Raw genomic sequence first — 16,205 nt, forward strand, 5'->3', positions numbered from 1 at the left:
GACAGTGAGCTCACCTATGCTGACCTTTGCTAATAGAACTGCAGGTGTAATGGAACTGCGGGTGGATGCTTGAATGGACTCATATTGTTAAGGATTACCCCATGGATTGGAAAAATAAAATCTTCGCCTGTGCTGCTCAGAGGTTTAATGTGATACACTATTGGCTGTGGTTGATTAGTAAGTCATTAAATAAGAGAGAGTGAAGCTAATCCGAATGGTGGCATACGTTGTGCTGAAGCTCTGTCATCACCAATGCAAATACAATTACAAATACTATAATTATGAATGAAAGGCCATTGCAGATAGAGATGGAGAAATCAATTTAAAATTCTACTACTATAGTGTGCTTAATTCCACGATGCATACAACAAGCGGTTTAGCTGGAGGGCAAAATCTTTAGCCATCCAAGTCCTCATATGAACGAGTGCCCATGGGATACTGGTGCTGTGAAGCCCTGGAAGAGATAGCTGGAGAGACGAGGCTGCTGTGTCAAGGAGAGGAAAGGAAGAGAGAACCCAATTTTGCAAATGATTGTGAGACTGCTGGGGCTCTTGCTTGCGCCTGGAGGCCTTTGGTGGCTGAGAAACCTGAGACACTGTTACATACCTGGGTGGGGTTCTGTTCTGTCCTCTCCTATTCCTCCTGAGTCTGTAGGCTCTGTAGAGACACTACCTCTCAGTCCCTAGACTTCTAATTTCTTTGAGTTGGTTTTGGTTTTGCTAGAAAGCATATCAGTTTTAATGGTCTCTAAAAATACCCCAGCTTTGTCTGGGTTTCATTGATTTCTCTTGACTCAAGTTTGCTGACTCTATCAGTTCCATTGTGCTATTGAGCCCATTCAATAAGTTAACATTTTTTATTATTAATTTTTAATTTTCAAATTTCTTTTATTTGTTTTCTCTATTTTTTTATTTTTATATGTCATTGTTTCAGGAATGTTTACAATTTCTATTTAAGCATTTATGTTTAGTTAGTTAAATAATCATATGTAATTGAACATCCTTTTGTGGTAAAGTGTTAATTTTTCTATTCTGTTTATATTTTTGCAGCCTGTGTTTCCACTGTAGATTTTTCTTATTTTTAAATTATTTTGTTTTTTATTAGTTTATAAACAATGAGATCTTAAGATGGGCGATAGTGGCGTACGACTTTAATCCCAGCACTTGGGAGGCAGAGGAAGGTGGATCTCTGTGAGTTCAAAGCCAACCTGAACTACAAGGGCTAGTAGTTCCAGAGAAACCCTGTCTCAAAAAATCAGAAAAAAAAAAGAGAAAAAAAGTGAGGTTTTATTACTGTTTTTTCAAAGCAAAATTTGTTTTTGTTGTTTCTTTCAACCCCTTCTTTGCCATCCCTGCCCACCTTGTGCCCATCCACACGGAGCAAGCCCCAGCCCCCTTCCCATTTTTCTGTCACACTTGACCTGTGCCCTCTCCACCCTGCCACACCTCGTGATATTACTTCCTGTCCCCTCTGGTCTCCATTCTGGTGTCATCTGTACCCATCCTTACAAACCATTGTTCCCACACATGTAAACATGTAAGAATTAGGATCTACATATGAAAAGGACATACAGGGCTCAACTCTGAGATTAGGTCGTCTCACTTAGTAAACCTTTCCAGCTTTGCTCGTTTTCCTGAGCATTTTAGTTTCATTTCCCTTGACAGTCGTATAAAATTCCATTGTGTCTTTGTGCCACATTTTCATTATCCATCTTTCTGTTGATGGACAGCTGGGCTGGGCCCATTTCCTTGCTATTGGGAACAGTGCAGCTTTCTGTCTGTATGTGTAGGGATCTCAGTGCTGAACGGCAGGAGTGGTGTAGCCGAGCCTTATGGTAGTTCTAGTTTTTGTTTTGCTGGCTAGCCGCTGTACTGACTTCCAAGGTGATCGCACCAGTTTGCACCCCAATCAGCGGTGGGTAGAGGTTCCTTTTCCTCCCCCAACCTTTCCCGCACTTGTATCCTTGATCGTATATCCGGCTGGGGTGGAATAGAATTGCAAGGTGGTTTTTAATTAGCAGTTTCTTAATTCTTGTGTGATTTTCTTTATTTTCATCTTATATGCATGAGCATTTTCCTGAATGTATGTCTGTGTACTATGTTCATGCGGTGCCCACAGAGGCCAGAAGAGGGTGGTGGATCCCCTGGGATTAGAGTTAAAAATGGTTGGGAGCTGCCACGTGGTTGCTTGGAATTGAACACAGGATTCCTTGGAAGAGCCATTGCTCTTAACCACAGAACTGTCTCTCCAGCTCCTATTCCCAATTTCTCTAGTAGGTGTTTTAAAGGCTAACAGTTACAGTAGCTTTATAATTTTGCCATTGGCGAATTGTGTTTTCCCACAAGTTGAAATCTTTGCTTCATATAACATGTAATTTTGGTTTATATTCCCTTGTAGAGTGTGACCTATAGAATACTAGTTTTAGTAGGGTCCTGTAGGAATGCTGGCATTTCTATTTTAATAGCAATTGACTTCTTGACGTAGGCACACATCCTAACTGTGAGCTGTGGCTTCAATGCCAGGTCAGTTTTAAAAGTGTTTGTGTTGCTAACTGGGGTTGGCCTCTTCAATAATTTGTTTTGAACACAGGCAGACTGCTGTTAGCCCTGTTCTCAAAGTTTTGGTGTGCACATTAAGGTAAGATGCTTGCATACAAGCTGAGGCAGGAGAGTGAATTTACATAGCTGATGGGAGGTTGTGTAGGTTGCTCTCCTCGGTTCCTCTTTTCACCGAACTCCAGTGCTTTGTGGTGTTTATGGTACTCGTTTCCGTCCTGACTAGAAACCACCCAGCTCGGCAGCTTTTCCCTCTTTAGTGCTAGAGCTATGGAGTCAGAAAGATGGTAAATGGGTTCTGGATCCATCAAATGAAAAGAAGGTTTTATTTTTCTTAGAGTTCTCTTTCTGAGCTCCCCGTAATAGCTGCTCTCACTGTTGTCAGGATTGCTGAGGGTGTGTTGAAATCCAGGCCGTGGGAGCGTGTGAGGGGAAAGGTGGGTGTGGGGAGAACGCTAGAAACCTCCCTGATTCTTTTTGAGCTTTATGGATTCCCTTTCTTCAGGGTCTTCAGCCACAAGAAGCTGTCCCTACATCTTGTGGAACCATGGTGGTCACTTCAAGGCTTGAGTCTTTACCGGCTGGGAACTTCCCAAAGTAAAGGAAAGGCCGACTTGGTAGTGTTGTGAACTCCAGGGTTTCCCCAATTCACTGTTTTCAGTGAATTCCTTGGGGGGACAACACCATCGATTCTGTGATGCTTTATAGTTGGTCTAACCTGGAAAGAAACTATGATACTTATTTAGTTCATTCCACCCCAGAAATGGATCCTGACTTGTAGCACGATTAATAAAAACTCAGAGACCAAAACTGGGGTTCAATCTGAAGACCAGAAAAGCAAAGCAGCCAGCCACTGTCTCTTACCTTGTCCTCAGTCTGAAAATGGTGACCCTGTCTCCAGGAAACCTCAGAATGAGACTGTGGCTGAGAACTTTCTCCTCCTGTTTCTATAATCCTCTCCAGGACTGGGGTTAAAGGTGTGCACCACTAGGATTAAAGACATGCACCACCTGGTTTCTATGGCAACCAGTGTGGCTACTGGGGTTAAAGGTGTGTGCTACCGCGGCCTGGTTTGTAAGGCAAATCAATGGGGCCGTTTTACTCTCTAATCTTCAAGCAAACTTTATTTATTAAAATACAAATGATATGCCACCTCACTTACTAAGTTTTTGAAAATGTGTTCTAGATTCAAGTTGCTTACCACTCATATGGCTTGCAAATATTTTTGATAGTCTATGGCTTATTATTGTATTCTAGCAGTGCCTTTGAAAGTACAGATATGTTCATTTTAGGGAGCATAATTTATCATTTTTTTTTCTTTTGTGGATTGTACTGTTGAGGTCATATTTAAGAAATCTCCATCCAACACAAAGTCACAAAATGTGTCAACAAGCTTCATTCCAGAAGCTTTATAGATTTTGGATTTAGACTTATGTCAATGATGCATCTTAAACTTTGGGTCTAAAGTTGAAGTTTGGATATAGTTTGAAGTTCATTTATCTGAATAGGATAGTCAAATGGTTCTTGCAGATTTTTTTGAAAAAATAATTTTTCTCTGAACTGCCTTCACACTTGTATAAAAGCATCAGTTATATCTAAGTATGATTCTATTTCTGGGTTCTGTATTCTGTTCCACTAGCATGCTTGTCTTTTTCATTGTAGTAAAGTATATGTGTAGTATGGGCATTTAAATCACTTACAGGTATACAGTTGAATGGTATTAAACACACAGTGTTGTGTAGCCATTAAAATCATCTATACACAAAACTTTTAAATCATCCTAAACATGAACTATGTAGTCCTTAAATGAGAAGTCCCCACCTCCCTCTCCTAGCCCTTCATTTACCTCTATTCTTTTTCTCTGTCCCCATGAATTAATCTAGACTAAATACTTCATGTAGAATCATACAATATTTGTTATAGGACTGGCATAGTTTAGCTAGCATGATATTTTCAAAGTCTGTATTGCAGCAATATAAAATTTCATTCCTTTTTATGGCAAAATATATATTCACTTAAACGCATTCCTATGTTTTATTTATTCACTCATCTTTGATGGGCATTTGGGTCGTTCCACCTTTGGGGGCTGTGAACAATGCTGTCACTAACACTGGTGCACAACTCTCTGCTTTGGCTTTCCATGGTGAGCGATTGCTGGGTCACATGGTAGTTGTGAATTTACCTTTTTGAAGAATCGTGAAACTATTCTAGTATTGGCTGCTCTGTTTTACATTCTGTCATAATTCGGAAGGATCCCAGTTTCCCCACATATCCAACACTTGTCGCTTTACAGTTTTTAAGCAAGGTCGCCCCAGTAGGTGTAAGGAATGGCATGCCACTGAGGTTTTGATTTGGGCTTCTCTGATGACTAACACATAGTTTCTTTTCATGGGCTTCTTCTACACTGAGGAGATGTATATTTAAGTTCTTTGCCAATTTGCTTTTAATTGTGTGATTCTTACAGCTTTTTTCAAGATTTCTTTGACTATTTAAGACTTCCTGTAATTTGTGTGTATGAAATTGAGGATTATCATTTCCATTTTTGTGAAACTTGTATTAAATTGTTCAATGCTTTGGGTAGTACTGTTATATTTTAGCATCATTTTGTGAACATGAGATGACTTTCCACTTTGTTAGGTCTCTTAAGTTTATTCAACAACGTTTTATAGTATTCAATGTACTGGTTTTAAAATCTTGGGTTAAATTGATGCTTAAGTAATTATTCCTAAGTGTGCTATTATAGAGTTGCTTCCTTAATTTCCTTGTGAGTTTGTTTGTTGCTAATTTATAATAACACAGCTGTTTTTGTGTTAATTTTGGGCTCCATAACTTTGCTGAACTCCTAAGTTCTAGTACTTGCAGATTCTTTGAGATTTTCTGTATATAAGTTCGTATGTTACACGATCCTAACGATGGTATCTCTCCTTTCCAATTTGAATTCTTCGGATTTCTTTTTGTCTAGTAACTTTGACAATACTTGCAACATCATTGGTTGTTAATTTGACTACGTCTGGAATTAACTAAAACCCAAGTGGTTGGGCACACCTGTGAAGGATTTTTCTTGACTGAATCATTTGAAGTGGGAAGACCCGCCCTAAATCTGGGTCTTCTGAGGTAGGAACTCCACTCTGGAATTCTTGCAGTGATTTTTTTTTCATTTGTTTGTATATCCCTTTTTACTGCTCCAGAATTTCCATTTTAACATTTTTTGGCCCCCTATGGGCACAAGTGCCACAGTAAGCAATTGCGTCATGAAAGTCACTCATCCCCTGTTATTTCCCCATTCAACATGGGCATCCATCACCTGTTGGTGTGCCTTTAGTTCTCTAGACTTATGACCAACAGTTTTAAAGTCTAATGTTAAAGGCTTTTTAGAGATTGTTACTATTGATTAATTTGTCCCTTTTAGTGTGTGTGTGTGTGTGTGTTTCTGGTGTGTGGGTACACACATGTGCACATGTGCACACATGCAGGTGGAGAGCAGAACACAACTTTAGGTACTGTTCTTCATGTGCCACCTTGATTTATTTTTTAAGCTAGGGTCTCCTACTTGCTTGGAACTTGTTACACAGGCTAAGCCAGGGAGTCCCAGGCATTTGCTTGCCTTTGACTCCCCAAATGCTGGGACTGCAAAACATGCCACTGCACTTGCCTTTAAGAAAAGAAAGAAAGAAAGAAAGAAAGAAAGAAAGAAAGAAAGAAAGAAAGAAAGAAAGAAAGAAAGAAAGAAAGAAAGAAAGAGAAAGAAAGAAAAGCCCTTGGGTTCCTATGATCAAACCCAAGTCTCTTCATGCTTGCAACGCGGCGCTTTTGCGACTGAACAGTCTACTCGACCCAGATTTGTTCCTGTTAATAGGCTATAGCTTCCTGGGTTTTACGCTCCAGAGTCTTACTTTTGCTTGAAAACTGGCACCTGAATCTTATAATCCATTAACTGGCTTTGAAACTACTGCCGAAGTTTGTCTCCACTCCAGGTATTAACCCGAGGAAAAAGCTTAAGGCTTTCTTGAGTTTTTTCTGAATCTGTGCTGTCCTCGGGTCTATGTGGAGAATTTTTTCTAAATTCACTCATATACATGGTTACCTTGACATCCCAGTCCTTAAACATCTGCCATGGGAGCCATGGGAAGTGGGGAAAAGATTCTGCCTGCTGCGGATTGAAAGGGTAATGGCAGGTTTGTACAACAGCCACTTTTCTCCTTGAAGACCAAAGCTTTTAAACAGACTCCGGAGTCCCTGGCAGTGTCTTCTGACAGGCTCTGCTGTCACAATTGTCCCCAAGGTAGAGGGTGAATCCCTGCTGAGTCCCAGACACCTTTCCTAGCGTCCTTTCTTCACCAAGGAAAAAGTGTTCATCCTCCTCAGTGCCCTCAAGGGCAGGCGGGATGTTCCCTAGATTCCGCTACTGTGAAGGTGGGCGGGGCCCGGAAGAAACCGGAACACCAGGGTAAACTTCCTGCTGTCCGGACAGCTATGCTGCCCCGTTTGAAGGTAATCCTTCTAGAACGGAAGTTTGGACACTATGGGGCTTCCTTTCACCGAAGGCAAGACTTTCCTTCTGGGGGCTAGTCTCTCTTCTGCATGTCCTTTCCACTTCACTGTGTCGTTTGGGTAGCAAACACAACCTCTACCTGACGCTTATGTGATTGTTAATCTTAACTGCCATCTTGACTGGATTTAAAGTGACATGAGAGAGACAGGGACACATCTAGGCACGTCTTTGAGAATGTTTCTAGAAAGAATTAACTGCAGACAAAAATCTGCCTTCAACCTGGGTGCCATTACTTCGTGGGCTGGGCTAAAGGAGAGGCAGCTGAGTCCTGTTTCCTGGCCCGCCCTTATGTAAACTGCCACTGACCCTCCATGCCCTTCCACCATGATGGACTGACATCTAGGAAACCATGAACTAAATGGCTTCTCCCTCGCCCAAGTGTTGTCTCTGTTAGATATTTGATCACAGGGATGTGAAAAGTAACAGACTTTGGGAGGGTGTTTCCCCTTCTTTTTGCAGAGTGCACTTAGAAGGACTAAGAATAATCACAGTAGCTCCCAGAATCCCCTGGGTCCTGACAACTTGAGCAGGTGCTCGCATCTGATATATTTAAGTGGAATATATAGCCCAGTCTTATTTTTGCCTAGGCCTTTCTGCTTTGTCCCTAAAGGTGGTAGTTTTTTCTTTATTGCATCTTAGTAAACCATACCCTATATATTAATGCACTGGAAGGGACATTTTCATAGATTTCCCCGCAGAAATTTACTGCAAGGAGCCTCATTTGAAAACCTAACAAATAACAAATACACATCCATGGGAGAACTTTAACCAACACATTTGTATGTAACAAAGATTAGAACAATAATTCCCAAGCCTTGCTACTCCAGACCTTGACTTCTATGCTCTAACCACAGATATTATTACTTTTCTAAGTTTGGCGGGGAAGCCTGGACCCGACATTTTCAAAAGCTATCCAGGTAATTTTTGATCCAAAGCCGTGGTGTATAGCCACAGTCCTCTGATTATTAAGAAAATTGGAACATTCAGTGGTTGACATTAAATGTTTGGGGCTAGAAGTGCTACTCAGTGTGCTGCAGCATACGCAAAGACCTGCGTTCCAGCTGCTCAGTGTACTGTAGCATACCCAAAAGCCTGCGTCCCAGCTGCAGTGGTTGCCAGACTTAGCCGGCGTGGAGGAAGGGACGTGTATTGCTTGCCTTTTACTTTCTGTTTTGGAAGACTGCCTTAAACAATATAGGCAACAGTTAAGAACAAGATTTTGAAGTTTACAGATTAGGTCTTAATTCCATCATGGACACTTACTGGCTTTTATCTTTGGACAAATTACCTAATCTTAAAGCACTTCAATTTCTTGATCTATAAAGAGGGACGTGTTATTTATGTGAACATCTATGTAGACAGCACTGGCGCAATACTTGTACAATAGCACACAATGTTGGCTGCTTTTGTGTGTGTGTGTATTAGAGCGCCACTGGATTCGTTCCGGTGCAGAAGTCTATTGCAGGCACACCTTCCCCGTCTGGCTCTTGGGAAACACACAGGGAGGTTTCCACAGGGCATCACACAGGATTTGGACGAGCGCAGGCCCTTCAGAGTGGCCGCCGCAAAGCACGTCCACCAGGGGGCGCCCGAACGACCTGAGCTCTTGCGCCAACCGCACGGCACCCACGCGCGTGCTCACTGGGGCCGCGGAACCTCCGCCTCCGCCGCCGCGGCTTCCCGTGCCGGCTCCCGAACTAGACTTCTGTCTTCCCGCTGCCTCGCTTCTGGCTCACCGAGCGCCATCACCGGCGTCTGCGCTGCGTCGATCCTCGCGGCGTGGGCCGCGGACACCCCGGCCCGATGCTGCGCTGGCTGATCGGGGGAGGCCGCGAGCCGCAGGGCCTGGCCGAGGTAGTCCGCGGAGGCCGGACTGGCTGCGGGGCGGGACCAGGCCGCGGGGCGGACCCAGGCCGCGGGACGGGGCGGGGCTGCGGGGTGGGGCCAGGCTGCGGGATAGGGCGGGGCGGGCCGAGGGGCGGGGCGGGGCGGAGCGGAACGGAGTGTGGCAGGGCCGCCGGAAGCAGGTCTGAGGCCACGCTGGGAATTTAGGGCTGCTCAAGGGCCAACTGTTTAGAAAAGTGGGACTTAACTACAACCTGCAGGGGCAACTGCCCCTCTTGATGTATTTGAACTGATGCCTCTTGCCGACATCGACTGACGTTTACTTAAGGAATGTGGAAATAACTAGTTGCTTTTCGAGAAACCAAGACAAGAAAATGATTTCTGTTTATTTAGTGTGTGCATGATCTCTTTGTCACACTTAACTTATACTTGAAATAGTCAAATGATTTTGCCACCTTAAACAAGTTGGCGTCTAAGATTTGTTTCATGTGCCACCTGAAACAATTTATGTTGCATTTTCTTTCTCATTGGAAGCATTTTTACAGTTAGGATTATTGTGAACAACTTGGCAGTTTTAACTCTCAGCTTTGTCATTGACATCGCGATTTAAAACAAAACCGAACCACTTATTTCACACGATTCTGGAATCCTTCGGGTTATGGAAGAGTTGTGGGTTATTGAATGGCTGTGTAACATGCATATGACGACTTGAATTAACCTGCTTGTTTGGTTAGTATAGTATTTAATTAACCAGTTCTGCCATGCCTGGCAAACTTGCACTTGTGGGAAGCAGTTTCCATAACTGAGCGTCTGCTAGAGGGAGACGGGATAAAAGCAAAGCCATCACCCCAGGGTGGACTTTCTCCGAAAGCTTTAATGCATGCTTGTTCTTACTTTTTTTTTTTCCCATGTAAAAGTACCTTGGTTGTGCAACTGCCTTGAATATTATATTATCAGAACCCCTGATTTTCCCTAACATGTGCAAGAACATGACTTCAGCCCTCCAATCTCAGTGATTCTTCTCAATCCCGAGGTAATGCCCCCCAAGGATAGAGTCTACTGTTGCCCATGGTTAGGTGTGATGGGGGCAGTGTGTGGAAAAGAGGCTCGCTGGTAAGTGTCCTAACACCCGGGAGAGGCCTCAGTGACAAAGACTTATCTAGTAAAAAATGTCGCTTGTGCCAAACTTAAGAAACCCTGCTTAAGAACAAAGCTTTTTATGGTGGAATTATATGGGGTTTGACTCCAGAAGTGGGGTTAATAAGATTTACTCTGCAGAGTTAAGTTACACGTTGTGTGTCCTTAGTGAAGTGTCTGCTATTGGCCTTCCAGATAAAACTCTGCCTGTTGGAACTACCTTTATCAATACAGTTGCCTGGAGTTGAATTATTTCGTTACTGTCTTTGTTCATTAAGCAGACATTTTCTGAGTGCTTTCGGTGGGCTGCTACAGTCCGTGTTTGGTGCATTTATTCTGTAGCTTTCTTTCTAACCAAGCATGTTGTATGCATGGGTGTGTGTGTGCGTGTGTATGTACATGTGTGTATGTGTGTATTGGTGGATGTCTGTGTTTATGTGTGAGTGTATGTATGTGTGGGTGGGTATGTGGGTGTCTGTGTATGTGTATGCCTGTGTGCATGTGTGTATGTATGGGTGTGTGGGGGGGTGTGTGGGTGTCTGTGTGTGTATGTGTGAGTGGGTGGGTGTGTGTGGGTCTGTGTGTATTTGGCTCTGTGTGTGTATGTACATGTATGTGGGGTGGTGTGTGGGTGTCTGTGTGTGTATATGTGTCTGGGAGGGCAGAGGACAACTTATTCTTTCTTTCCATCATCTGGCCCAGGGGTGAACGCAGGTCTTTGGCTTAGTGACAGGTGCCTTCGCCTGCTGAGCCTTGGTTTGCCTTGGTCACAAACAAACTTTGATGGACAAACACTCCTAAAAAAATGAGTTGAATTGGGCCAATAATTTTAAAGTCAGGCTTATTGAGACTTTAACAAAATAAAATTTACTGTTTGCAAGTTTACTGTGGCTTGAAAATACTAAGATTTTTGGTAAGAGAAATAATTACATGTAGAACTGGCAAATTATGCACTTGATATTATAGGAACATATGTATTAGTATTAGAAAGTAATATCCCTTAGCTTTTAAAATCTTCTGTTCTTATGTGGATACTGTGCAGTTGTAAATCATTTTATCTTTCTGTTTTTGCTTTGTTTTTTTTTTTCTTTCGTTACAAGAAAGCTGCTTTGCAGACGATAGGAGAAGATCAAAGTCAGAACCCCTACACTGAGCTGCTGGTCCTGAGCGCGCACCGGGACATTGTCCGGTTCCTGGTGCAGCTGGATGACAACAGGTAAGGGACCTGCCTGGCTACTGCTCGCTGCTCAGAAAGACGTTTTAGAGTGTTTCTGTTTCTGTTAAAAACAACTTCAAAATTAATTCATCTTTTGTAAAAAAAAAAAAAATCAAGATTCTGATAATTGGAAAACACAACCAACTGAAAGTAGTCACATTAGTAAACAGTTGAAATGGACTTTGAACCCTGCTGAAAATATGTTTAAATTTGTTTAAACCCAGTTTCACCTTGTCCCATGTCACATGGGGACTTGTGCATTATATTTGTTTCCTTTTTTATTTGATGTTTTAGAAAAAATTGTCATGAAGTTTTAGAAATATTCTCACTTGCATAGAAGAAGCAAATAAATGACTTTAAGAATTTGATTTTCTGGCTGTCACATCAGGAACAAATACGGTGTTTAAATATTAGGTACATGCTAGAATATACGTGTTGTGGAATGCTACTTTAACTAGGCAAAGATGTCTTACATTTGTTTATGTGGCAGGATATTACCTTAACTATGTAAAGGCGTATTGCTTTTGTTTACACTGCATTGTTTAATGATGTAAAGATGTGTTGCTGCTTCACCTTGCCTGCCTAAGGCATCTGACTGGTCTAATAAAAAGCTGAATGGCCAGAAGCTAGGCAGTAGAGGGATAGGTGGCGCTGGTGGGCAGAGAGAATAAATAGGAGTTGAAATCTAGGCTTGGGGAAGAGGAGAGCGAGAAAGGGAAAAGAAAGGAAGATACCTAGGGCAGCCAGCCAGACCCAGAGTAGGACGAATGGAGTGAAAGGAAGATTAAAAAGCCCGGAGGCAAAATGAGATGAAGAGAAACAGGTTCAAATAAATTATAAGAGCTGGTGGAAGTAGCAAGGTAAGGCTGAGCATTCGTAACTAATAATAACTCTCCATGTCATGATTTGGGAGCTGGTTGGTGGCCCAGGAGAAAGCCTGCTGGCTTAGTGGAAGGTAAAGTAAGGTTTAACCTGAATTTCTGTCATTGATGAACTTCTTTAAAGCCCTGCATCATTCTCCGGTTCCTGGGTAGTGCATGCTATGTCTGCCGTGTCTGCAAGTAGAGACAATGGTGCTGAGGGCTGAGGGCTGAGTGCTTAGCTTGTCTCTCAGCCCGTTTAGCTGCAGGTCACGCCACTGATGGCGTCATTTCCTAACCGGATCTGGAAGTGCCATGAGAGTCAGGACTTTGCTCTTCTTTCTTCTTTCTTCTTTCTTCTTTCTTCTTTCTTCTTTCTTCTTTCTTCTTTCTTCTTCTTCTTCTTCTTCTTCTTCTTCTTCTTCTTCTTCTTCTTCTTCTTCTTCTTCTTCTTCTTCTTCTTCCTCCTCCTCCTCCTCCTCCTCCTCCTCCTCCTCCTCCTCTTCCTCCTCCCCGTTCCCCTCCTCCTTCCTCTCTCCTCCCTCCTTCTCCATCTTCTTCATTATTCTTTGGACTTAGTTCAGTGACTTAACACGTAGGCTGCATTGACAGGTAGCTGTCGAGTGAGCTTATGCAGCTGGGCTGCAGCCTACCCTGACCTGACCCGGCTCTGCGGCCCCTGCAGTCCCCCTGGTGACTTGGCTGCTTCTTCTCTTTTGAGCTCCTGAGTGACTGCAGCTACGATGGCTGTCACTCTCCTGCCGCTGTCTGTTGGCTGTCTTTTGAAACTTTTTATCATGTGTAGTTTAATTCTGACTCTAGCGAAGTGAGGCCAAGACTCAGAGATAGAGTTCTTCCCAGCATTCCCCTCACCTCAAACGCCAGCCGTCCTCTGTGCTTCCATATCATCTGCACTTCTGATCAGCCAGCTACAAGTCCTTCCTTGTGCTTCCTTGGGTTTGAAAATTCATTGAAAGGACCTCGTAAAGAATCATAGAATGGTTACAGCTTTTATTACAAACTAGACCTCAAGGTCTGCTGGGCAGATGGGATGAAGGGAGGTCGAGAGTCCCGAACGCAGAACCTCTAGGTCCTCAGGGCTTGCTGCCTTCCATTGTGTGTGCTGCCAGGGGGGAGCCCACTGGAGCTTTGGATTTGCAGTTTTGAGTGGGGTGTCACTGTGTAGGCATGTCTGTGCAGTGAGTCATGATCACAATACTTCTGGAAAGCCAGTCTGCTATCCTGTGGTATCAGGAAGTCCAAGACTTCTCATGGCTCATCTCTTCAGCGTAGCCCACCCCCTGGCCACATTATTTAAGAGCCGACACCAAGTCACCCAGTAACATGAATATTGAAGCCATTTCTATCACTAAGGAAATTTCAAGGGTTCAGAGGCTCCCGTCTAGGAACTAAGAGCCCAGACCAACAAAATACTGATGCACTATGTCTCGATCATGGCTCAAAAAGATTTGCCTCTAACGCATGTTACTAGCCAGGTTGCATCGTTTTCCAAGTCACAGCAGGGAAGCGTAGCATAGCCTGCTTATGCCTTTGGTTAATGTTTGTTCTCCCTCCATTTTTGTAAGTATAATATTTGTTTATGACTTAAATGACCATTTCTGTGGGAAACAGCATTTCTGCAAAGGTGGAATTTTTGGGTAACCGAAGGTTTCATGTGTCATATTTTATCCCAGGAAGTTACTGGGTTAAAGACATCCAGATAATAACTTATAGCCACTATTATAGGCCTTAAGGAATTCTAAAATCACTTTGTTTGCAAGATTAGGTAATCCATATAAAGCATACTCTCAGGATCTACTCTTGAAGCTTCATGCAGGCTGTTAGGGTTCCACGTTCATGCCGTCTGTCCTTTAGGGTGTGCCCTCTGAGTTATTATTCCACAGTTAGAAGAATCTGAAAGCAGGGCTGAGTTGTGGGATGGTGGCTGTGGATCAGGCGCTGACAGATAGTGCGTGTTTTCACGGTGACACTCGTGAACACGTCAGCTAGGTCCAGAGAGGAGCAGTCTGTAAGCAGGACAAGCTGGAGCTGACAGTGTGAGAGGTTGGCTGCTCCAGTGTCAACCCAAAGCAGCCACCACGTCCTCAGCCTAGCTCTTGACTCCGTCAGATGGTAGTTTTGACTTGACTCACCCGGGCGTCTCTTTTCGTTTAGGATTTGAATCAGGTCTGTGTGTGTCTGTGGTCAGCTAGTAGGCTGGCTAAGGAGTGCGGACAGGATGGCAGTCTCCTCCTCTCATGCCCTTTTCCTGGAGTGACATGGAGTTGTGACAGGACAAGTCCCAGGGCAGAGGCTCCCATGTCTCTTTTTATGCCACGTTTGCTGCTGCTCACGAAAGAGCTGAATAAACTCTCCATGTGTGGGCAGCTAGGTCCTGTTGTACGTGGTGACCCTAGGAGTAGAGGTCATCCATGACCCTGCTTGCTATGTGCCACAGTGAGTTTCAATGCCTAGAATGGACAAGCCTGCTTTTTTTGTGTGTGTTTAGCCTTACAATGGTGACAGACTTTCTTCTCAAATTACTTTGAATTCTTTCTAATCAAGTCATCAGTGTATCAAAACTTACATGTAGTAAAAAAAAAAAAGCTCAGTTGCAGACCTGTAAAATATTGAAGTTCCATGTTCTTTAAAAATTTATTCTGTAGCAAAAGAATCTCAAAAATAAAGATTTAACAAATATATGAAAAATCTATTAATTATAACATTAGGAAAATAATTAGATCTCAGTGCTTTTACCATTAAAGTTTGGTGCCCACTCCCACCCATTGGAGATTGAACCCAGGGTTTCATGCATTCCAGACAAGCATTGTACCAGGTGAGCCAGACACCCAGCCCCTAAAGTGTCTTAAAATATATAATAAATGTTTGTGCCTATTGATGGGTTGTTTTCATTTCTAACTGTTCAGTTGGGATTATCTTTGTTGTGTTAGCGCATTCTTAATTTACAGAAAACACTTACCCAGTTTTTAAACAAATTCCCGGTGTTACACCTCTTATTTATTTATCTGTAGTTCTCGTAGGCGTTCCATGGTCAGCCATTGTAATCCAGGTTTCACGCTTCAGGTATCTAGATAATATCATCTGATTGGAAATTTTGCAGAAGGATTTTCTTGTTTTCTCAGTGGCTCACCTAAAACCAGTGAGTGGAAAATTTTCTCGATTGGTTTTTGAAGATACCAGATAAATTCTGTATATCACCTAACAGACAGCTGCCTTTTCTTCTCCTCTTGGGTGTTTTTTGAACGAGGGTCATATTGATTGGGAGATCTTCTTCAGAAGGCTAAGCCTCAGCAAGAATTTTCCAGAACACGGACTGTGCCGAAATTGCTCACAGCTGTAGCGCTGACACATCACGCTAAACCGAGTTCACAGCGCATTCGAAGACTGGCTTGTTCTGTCGCTCGTTTGACCATTCTTTGCTCCTCCAGGAAGCAGACAAGGTTATATAGGAAGGTGGTCATGACTGGAAGAGAATCCGATGACCCATGAAGCACCAGACTGCAGGAAAAGATGCTTCTTAGGAGCTAGGGTGGCTGAATTTTTAAGGCAGTGTTGTTTGGTAACTCACTGAGAACAGAAAGTATATTATGCCTTTAAGAAGGTATTTTTGAGTTAAGAATATCCCTTCTCATTTACTCCATTCAGAGTATAGAAATCAGAATGGCTCAGAGAGCTGAAGGAAGTGGCACATGCCTGTAATTTTAGCATTGGAGAGGCCAAAGTAGGAGGATCAGAAAATCTGAAGCCTGCCTGGACTATATACAGAGCTCTAACCCCTTGTCTCAGAAAAACAATTTTTAAAATTGTACTGAAAATCATAGACAATGCAATAAAATTAAAGAGGCAGACTAGACTGTTTCAAATTCTAGGGTTCCCATGGAAACACTATAATAATATTAAGTATGTATGCATTATTAGAGAGAAAAAAGGACAAAGCAGAATTGGCCGGGGCATGCTGTCTCAATGCTGATGAGACCTGGTTCTGCACCATGGGAAGCCTGGAGGAAGGATTGCCTGTT

At 42.9% G+C, this 16,205-nt stretch overlaps 1 protein-coding gene across 1 annotated transcript in view; it reads left to right on the forward strand.

The window, feature by feature from the left end:
- Positions 1-8,739: 8,739 nt before the first annotated feature.
- Positions 8,740-16,205, forward strand: part of Wdr41 (WD repeat domain 41) — a 40,655-nt gene continuing 33,189 nt past the window's right edge. The window contains exons 1-2 of the mRNA XM_048455956.3: positions 8,740-8,961; positions 11,190-11,305. Coding sequence (XP_048311913.1) covers positions 8,911-8,961; positions 11,190-11,305 — 167 coding nt within the window. The 5' untranslated portion in view covers positions 8,740-8,910. The remainder of the gene's footprint in view (positions 8,962-11,189; positions 11,306-16,205) is intronic.

This window comes from Myodes glareolus, chromosome 15 (assembly GCF_982192425.1).
Source record: "Myodes glareolus chromosome 15, mMyoGla1.1, whole genome shotgun sequence".
NCBI classification, from domain to species: Eukaryota; Metazoa; Chordata; class Mammalia; order Rodentia; family Cricetidae; genus Myodes; species Myodes glareolus.